At 36.5% G+C, this 9,016-nt stretch overlaps 1 protein-coding gene across 2 annotated transcripts in view; it reads left to right on the forward strand.

Moving 5' to 3' along the window:
• The window catches only part of GDPD1 (glycerophosphodiester phosphodiesterase domain containing 1), a 43,886-nt gene that overhangs the window by 23,109 nt on the left and 11,761 nt on the right, over positions 1 to 9,016 (forward strand). For both annotated transcript variants that reach the window (XM_007449070.1, XM_007449069.1), the window contains exons 3-4: positions 1,764 to 1,899; positions 3,678 to 3,723. In XM_007449070.1, the coding sequence (XP_007449132.1) occupies positions 1,764 to 1,899; positions 3,678 to 3,723 (182 nt within the window). The remainder of the gene's footprint in view (positions 1 to 1,763; positions 1,900 to 3,677; positions 3,724 to 9,016) is intronic.

A 9,016-nucleotide genomic window follows, 5' to 3' on the forward strand; every position in this document is an offset into this window, starting at 1 on the left:
GCTGTGGCCTTCCCACCGTGGAGCACAGGCTCCAGACGCGCAGGCTCAGTGGCCATGGCTCACGGGCCTAGCCGCTCCGCAGCATGTGGGATCCTCCCGGACTGGGGCACGAACCCGTGCATTAGCAGGCAGACTGCCAACCACTGTGCCACCAGGGAAGCCCCTCATTGTGGTTTTGATTACATTTCTCTAATGATTAATGATGTTGAGCATCTTTTCATTTGTGCTGCACATCTTTGCAAAATGTCTATTCATTTTTTAGTCTGATTGTCTTGTTGTCATTGCATTTTAGGAGTTCTTTATGTATTGTGGATGTTAATTCTTTATCAGATAGGTGATTTGCAAATACATTTTCCCATTCTATGGTTTGCCTTTTTAGTCTGTGCTTTTGCTGTCATATCCAAGAAATCATTGCCAAATCCAATGTCATGAAGCTTTTTCTGTATGTTTTCTTCTGAGATTTTTTCATTTGAGTTCTTACAGTTAGATCTTTGATCCATTTTGAGTTTATTTTTGGATATAGTTTTAGGTAAGAATTCAAATTCATTCTTTCACATGTGAATATCCAGTTTTCCCAATACCATTTGTTGAAAGGACTGCCCTTTCTCTAATGAATGGTCTTTGCATCATTGTCAAAAATCATTTGGCCATATGTGTGAAGGTTTACTTCTGGACTCTCTCTTCTATTGGTCTATATGTTGTCTTTATGCCAGTACCACATTGTTTTGATTACTGTAGCTTTGTAGTAAGTTTGAAATTAGGAAGTGTGAGTCTTCCAACTTTCTTACTCTTTTTCAGGATTGTTTCGGCTATTCAAGATTCCTTGAGATTGCATATGAATTTTAGGATGGATTTTCTATTTCTGTAAAAAACATCATTGGGATTTTGATACAAGTTGCATTAAACCTGTAGATCAATGTAGTATTTACATATTAACAATATTAAGTGTTCCAATCCATGAACATGGGGTGTCTTTCCATTTATTTATATCTTTAATTTCTTTCAACAATGTTTTGTAGTTTTCATTGTACAAGTCTTTCACCTCTTTAGTTAATTCCTAAGTTTGTATTCTTTTTGATGCAATTGTAAATGGAATTATTTCATGATTTCCTTTTCAGATTTTCATTATTATTGTATAGAAATAAAACTGATTTTTGCATGTTTGTTTTGTATTCCAGAACTTTACTGAGTTTATTAGTTCTGACAGTGGTGTATATGGAACCTTTATTTCTACATATAAGATTATGTCATCTGCAAATAGAGATAATTTTACTTCTTTTCCAATTTGGATGCTTTTTTTTTTCTTATTCATTTGCCCTTCTAGAACTTATAATCCTATGCAGAATTTAAGTGGCAAAAGTGGGCATCCTTTTCTTGTTCTTTACGCTTTCATTTTACAGATGTGGAAATGTGGGCTCAGAGAGGGGCAGTTACTCACCCAAAGTTACCCAGCAAGTTCATAGCAAAGCAGGAACTGGTGCCCAAATCTCAACTTCTGGTCCAGTGTTCTTTCCTTTATACTTTGTTGCCAGAATTAAGGATTGCTAGTTATGGAAAGGAGGCAACATGAGTCTCTTATTCTAAGTTCAGTTAGAATATTTTTATATCAATTATACATAATAGATAACAGTCTTGAGAAATTTTAGTATTATGGGATTTTCTACTATTTTGATTTGTAACTCTGAAATTTTTCATCTAATGTATGTAACCTAAATGTTTACTTATGTTTCAGAATGTCATTATTCTTCTCTGTATTTCTTCAGTGCAGTTACCGTTGGAACTGATATGTTGGAATTGGACTGCCATATCACAAAAGATGAAGAAGTTGTAGTGTCACATGATGAGAACCTAAAGAGATCAACTGGAGTCAATGTAAACATCTCTGATCTCAAGTACTGTGTAAGTGAAAATGCATGATAAACTAATAATTAGTAGATATTAGGGCCTGTAGGATTTTTATAAACAGTGAGTGCCAGATAGCATATCAATAAGTAATAATAAAAAAAGATAGTGTTTAAATAATGAATGTCAAAGGAAAGTTTAAAAACTATCTGACTTACAGTGAGGATTTGTATTTATTACGTACATCTGTGGAGACTTATTTTGATGACTATTTCAACAAAATTACCAAAGTCCTCAAATGTAAAACTACTGGAGTTCAACTTATTTGACATATTCTACAATTTATTTGATTCAGATTAAATACATGAATTAGTTTTAGTCTTCAGGTATAGGAAAGAACCCTTTAAAAATCTGATTTTAATAGTTTACATGCTCATTATAGTAAATTCTAATAAATGGAGGGAAAAATAATGCCTAATTCTACTACCTAAAAAAAACTTATGTTAACAGGATACTATCTGTATGTATACCCTGAACGTTTTCTACATAGTTATGTTCTCATTGTATATTATTTATATTGTATTTTTAAACGCTCTAACATTATGGCATGATATACATTTTTTCTTTTTCTTTTTTTAATAGACTTTTGTTTTTTAGAACAGTTATAGATTCACAACAAAATTGATCAGAAAATATAGAGATTTCCCACATACTTTCTGACCTCACATGGGTACAGCCTCCCCCCACTATCAACATCCTGCACCAGAGTGGTACATTTGTACACTTGATGAACAATTGATGAACGTACATTGATACAGCATCATCACCCAAAATTCATAGCTTACATTAGGATTTATTTTTGGTGTTGTACATTCTATGGGTTTTGACATGACATTCATGAAAATGACATGAATCCACTAATATAATGTCATACAACATAGTTTCACTGCTCTAAAAATCCTCTGTGCTCTGCCTATTCATCCTTCCTGCCCCCAACCCCTGGCAATCACTAATCTTTTTACTGTCTCCATAGTTTTGCTTTTTCCAAAATGTCATATAGTTGGAATCACACAGTATTTAGCCTTTTCAGATTCTATGCTTATTTTTCATAAACATTTCAAATGACTGAAGTTATTCCATTGAGTGGATATATAGTTGTCTTTAACCATTCCTCTGTTGTTGGGCATTTGAATTAGTTCTCAGTTTTCACCATTATAAATAACAATGCACTGAACATCTATATGTGTAAAGATAAAGTTTTCTCTATGTTTAAAATTATTTCCCAATATTAATTCTCAGCAGGGAAATTATTGGGTAAAAGATTAGGAACATTATAGTTTCTTGATATATATTGAAAGTTGCTATTGCCAGCTTGCTCTTTTAAAGTGTTTAAAAGATCTTTTGTATCTGATATTAAAAGAATTCCAAGTTTGCCACACCCTTACCATTTAGGGGCATTATAATTATACCAAGAATTTCCTAATTTGCTAGATTAAATTTTAATTAGCATTTGCTTATTAGTGAGTTTAAAGATTCTTCTTTATGATTTTTTTCCCCTTTGAATTGTCTATTCCTGACATTTGTCTACTGAGATCTTTGTGTATTTATTATTGACAAATGGTCCATATTAGTACAGATATCTTGTAGGTCATGAAAGTAAGTAATTATATGGTCAGTTTGCTGTTGGGGATGTTCTACTAATGAGTTTTCTATATAAACATTTGTAGTGTTTCATTTTTGTGTTTTTCAAGAAGGAAATCTTTATGTCTTAATGTAAGACACTAAAATACTTTTATTTTTTGAGAGCTAACTTTTTTCAGTCATATCTTTTAAAGGAACTCCCACCTTACCTTGGAAAACTGGATGTCTCATTTCAAAAAGGTAATAATTTACATTTGCAGATTAAACATTTACACTAGAGTGTATTCATTTATGCTGAGAATTAGAAATACATATACATTATCTTGTGATAAGAAGTTCCAACTAAAAGTATTACCCTCAAAGCTTGTTTGCTCAGGCCTACAAATCTGAAATCTTGATGGTCATCTGACCCTGAGATTATGATGCCCAAAGATTTAACTGACTCATTCTATCTAAATTTATATACAGTTCATTTAAGCCTGAATATTAATTACAAGAAACCCATACTTCTAAAGCTTGTATACTTCTAAAGCTTCAAATTCTAGAATATTACTATAACTTGTAGTAAATAATCCATCATAAATAAGAAGAATAAATGAAAAGAAATTGAAGCGACCCCTTTCAGATCCTTACTGATTCTATAATTTTTTCATTCTGTGTTATTTAGCTACTCCATATTTTAAATTATTAAGAGTAGTCCATTACTCAAATAAACCATCCATTTCTTAGTCATCTTCACTTTTTAATCACCAGCATAGCAGTTTTTAAATTTTTCTTTTGAGGGAACATTTCCCACAAAGAGATATGTCCCTTGGCCCAATGTGTTAGTTATGTTAGGATGGAACATGTTAGGATGGAAAATACACAACCTCGAGATACAGGTGCTGAGCTACCTCACCTTCACGATTCAGCCTCATGTTTTGAATGATATACATGTAACTCAGGAAAAGTGCAAAATGCTCATGTTATGGTCCTTGGTATGGCTTGCATATAGTTGAAACCTTGGTTAAGCCAAGGATATATTGATATTAATTTTCAAAAGAACTGTAACTGCTCTGTGAGCTAAATTTAAAATTGGCTGGTATAATTTCTCCTTGATTGAGAAACCTTAGAGAGCCAAATAAAAATCAGAAAACCGTTTGCATCAGTTATCTCTACGGGACGTTTCGATCTGATGTTTGTTTGACTTTGCCTTCTAGATAAGTATCATTAAGCTTTTATTGATTTGAGGAAACACCTTTTATTCTTATAATTAGTAGGATTATACTTGCAAAGCTATTCAATATTGGTGTCAGTTGTGGACTTGGGAAGGTTAAGAAAATTTCATAAGTGAAGTTTTTCCTAGTTTTCCCTTTGTAGAGAGCAAAGCCAAAGCCTCACAAAGATTATGAGATGCTTTGAGAAAAAAATATATTTTAATTTTTTTCCTGGTTTTATATCTACCACATAAAATCATAAAAGTTTTGAACTTGAAGAGACCTTTGAAACCATCTAATCCTGTCTCCTCCTGTTACAGGAAGGAAACAGAGTCCTAACGATGTAAATGAACTTGATTAAGGTTGTACAACAAATAAATGACAGAGCTGGGATTTGAAACTAGGTCTTCTCCTTACCATGCCAGTGTTCAGCTATCTATACTGACTCTCTATCTGCAGAATCTCTTCAAATCCCATATTAGTGGCAATGCCACATACTCTCAAATTTAATAATTAACTTTTGTTCATATTGTATTCAACTCATGTCATAATTAACTTAAAGACTATGCCTCCAATGTGAAGTTTACTGCATCTGAAACAGACTAATATATAGTACTGTAAAAACTTGACTCAGATTAGGCAGAAAGTTGTTCAGTTTTTTACTCTTCTATTCCCCTGCTCGGAACTCTTCTTTTCTTTAAATACTGGAGGGAGGAGGAGGAGAAGAGAGAGCGAGAGAGCGAGAGAAAGAGAGAGAGAGAGAGAGAGAGAGAGAGAGAGAGAGAGAGAGAGAGAGAGAGAGAGAGAGAGAGAAAACTCTCAGAGGAATACAAATTTCAGGCCTCTTCCTTTCTTTGTGGTTCACAACTTAACTGGAGAAGAATTAAGTTTTCTCGTTTAAATGATGCTTCGGGGCTTCCCTGGTGGCGCAGTGGTTGGGTGTCCGCCTGCCGATGAGGGGGGGCGCGGGTTCGTGCCCCGGTCCGGGAGGATCCCACGTGCCGCGGAGCGGCCGGGCCCGTGAGCCATGGCCGCTGGGCCTGCGCATCCGGAGCCTGTGCTCCGCAGCGGGAGAGGCCGCGGCAGTGAGAGGAGATGCTTCGATGTGCCACAGGCTACATTAAAAAGGAAACTTAAAGAAGGAACATAAAAATGTGTTAACCAAAGAGTTTCTTATTATCTATCCTGCTTACGTGAAAGCAACCTCTTTTTCATGGAAAATACATAATTTGGATAATCAGAGTTGACTATGGTGATGTTTTAAAGTTCTAGCATGCTCCAGAGGTACTTCACTTGTTCCATCACCCAACACATCCTATGGCAAACTCCTAGTCTAACGTTCTTGTTTTCCTGTTATTTTCCTCTTTCCCTAGTGTTTCCCAGCTGGTTATTCTCTGCCCAAAACAATACTGGGAGGACAACTTCCTCCAGCTCTTTTTCTATGTTTTCTGCTGGCCAAGTCATCTAATTTAAATACCTTTACATCACTTTAGCACACATTTTTCTCTTAGCACATTTTTATTTCCTTGTTTCCCCCACTGTTTGATGCAATATTATTCTTATTGTGTAATGTGTCATTTTGCTGTTCCAAAGTTAGTTTTGTCTGTTCGATCTCTTTCTAAGTTGATCCTTGCATACATCTTACTTGGGTGTGAATAGCTATTGCCCATGGTAATTCTTTTGACTGCAAAATTAATTTTTCCACACTTAATAAGCTGACAAAATTTTTATTTAACTAGAATCGCATCGTTTGAATAGAGCTCTCTATAGTGATAGAAATGTTCTACATTTGCACTGTCTGATACAAGAGTCAATAGCCACATGTGACTATTGAGCACTTGAAATGTGGCTAGTGCACCTAGGTAACTGAATTTTAAATTTTATTTCATTTTAATTTAAATAGCCCTTTGTGGCTAGTGGCTACCCTATTGGACTGTGCAGATAGAACATCATGTTCAGACTTTTTAGGTTATAAGTAACAGAAACCAGTTTATACTAGCTTAAGGGGAAAAAAGACATTTATTTTATCATTAACTCTCTAAGATGTGGTGGATCTGATATTAAACATTTTTGGATCCTTGGGTACAAAAAAGGACTCTTCTGGCTTTATTCCATTGTTGTGCTTCTCTTGGGTCTTATGGATTTGGGCCATGTGGCAGGAACATGATCACTGATAACTAAATTCACATCCTGCCTGTACTGTGAACCCAGGGAAAGGAAAAGTTCTAGAGAAAGACACTGATTGGCCCAACTTGGATCATGTGTCCATCTTGAACTATTCACTGTGGACAAAGAGATAGGCTATTATGATTGGCCAGACCTAGGTCATATGCCTACTGTGAGAGTAAGTGGGGAGTGGGTCATGTTTTTTACAGCCCAACCAGAACAATTTGGAATGAAGGAGATGCAGTTTTCCAAGGGAAGGAAGGATGCTAGGTAGGTAAAAACAATAGCTAAATTTTTTTTTAATATATACATTTATTTATTTATTTACTTTTGGCTGCATGGGTCTTCGTTGCTGTGCGTGGGCTTTCTCTAGTTTCGGTGAGAGGGAGCTACTCTTCATTGCAGTGTGCAGGCTTCTCATTGTGGTGGCTTCTCTTGTTGTGGATCACAGGCTCTAGGTGCGCTGGCTTCAGTAGTTGTGGCACTCGGGCTCAGTAGTTGTGGCTCATGGATCTAGAGCACAGCCTCAGTAGTTGTGGCACAACGGCTTAGTTGCTCCACGGCATGTGGGATCTTCCCAGACCAGGGCTTGAATGCAGGCAGATTCTTAACCACTGCACCACCAGGGAGGCCCCAATAGCTAAATTTTTATGTATTAACAATAATTAACTTTTATAGTTCAGGGACTTCCCTGGTGGCGCAGTGGTTAAGAATCTGCCTGCCAATGCAGGGTGACACGGCTTCGATCCCTGCTCCGGGAAGATCTCATATGCTGTGGAGCAGCCAAAGCCCTGTGCTACAAGTACTGAGCCTGTGCTCTAGAGCCTGCAAGCCACAACTACTGAGCCCGTGTGCCACAACTACTGAAGCCCACGCGCCTAGAACACGTGCCTCACAACAAGAGAAGCCACTGCAATGAGAAGCCCACACACCGCAATGAAGAATAGCCCCGTTCGCAGCAACTAGAGGAACCCCGTGAGCAGCAACGAAGACCCAATGCAGACATAAATAAATAAATAAATAAATAAATAAATAAATAAATAAATAATTTAAAATTAAGTTTTATAGTTTAATTCTGTAGTTTAAGTCCAAACTCTTTGACTTTTAAGTACTTGAAATCCATCTCAGGATAGTTTGCTGTATTTTTTTAATCTGGAGTTTTTAAAAAAAATTATTGATTTTTAGCTGCATTGGGCCTTCGTTGCTGCTCGTGGGCTTTCTCTAGTTGCGGTGCATGGGCTCCTCATTGCGGTGGCTTCTCTTGTGGAGCACGGGCTCTAGGTGTGTGAGCTTCAGTCGTTGTGGCATGTGGTCTCAGTAGTTGTGGCTCGTGGGCTCTAGAGCGCAGGCTCAGTAGTTGTGGCGCATGGGCTTAGTTGCTCCGCTGCATGTGAGATCTTCCCAGACCAGGGATCGAACCCATGTAACCCTGCATTAGCAGGTGGATTCTTAACCACTGCTCCACCAGGGAAGCCCTCAAGATAGTTTAAGAAAAGTTTATTAAAAAGAATTTATTTCTTCTCATAACTAAAAAGTGTAGAGGTTATATGCCTTCAAACATAACTGATTCCAGTTGCTCAAGCAATAATTTGTCTCTCTTATCTCCATTTCTTGGGTCTACTTTCATCGATGTTAGCTTTGTTCTCAGGCACACCTTCTCCACATAAAGATGGACCTCTGATAACATCAAAAGTATATGATCCATTCAGCTGAGAATTTCAGACAGCATCACCTGTGGTCCATATTGTTTTGCTTAAAAGGTCATGTGCTTTCTCTGTGGCCAGGGAGGCAAAGCCAAATGATTGACAGTCCCATCAGAATGACCCAGAGCCCTATCTGAATTACAAGGGGTAGTAAAAAGGCAATAAGAATAGAATACAGAACAGACAAAACAGTAACAGATTTTTTCTTTTTTTTCCCCCATTCACATCCTGCTTTTCACATGAGTCTTTATTTAAAAAAAGTTTTCTGACATGGATTTAATTTACTTGTTTTTGATATGCTTCTTTGTTTTGATTTGTCATACAATGAGGATGAAATAAAGGATCTTTCACCATTTTGTTATTCACAGATTAGTGGAATTGACATTTCAGGTGGAAGGGGAAATTTTATAATCGTTATATAGTATGTATAGTATATTATATAAGTGATTAGAGGCAAAAGGAACTAGG

The sequence above is a fragment of the Lipotes vexillifer genome, unplaced genomic scaffold (genome assembly GCF_000442215.2).
Source record: "Lipotes vexillifer unplaced genomic scaffold, Lipotes_vexillifer_v1.1 scaffold433, whole genome shotgun sequence".
Classification (NCBI taxonomy): domain Eukaryota; kingdom Metazoa; phylum Chordata; class Mammalia; order Artiodactyla; family Lipotidae; genus Lipotes; species Lipotes vexillifer.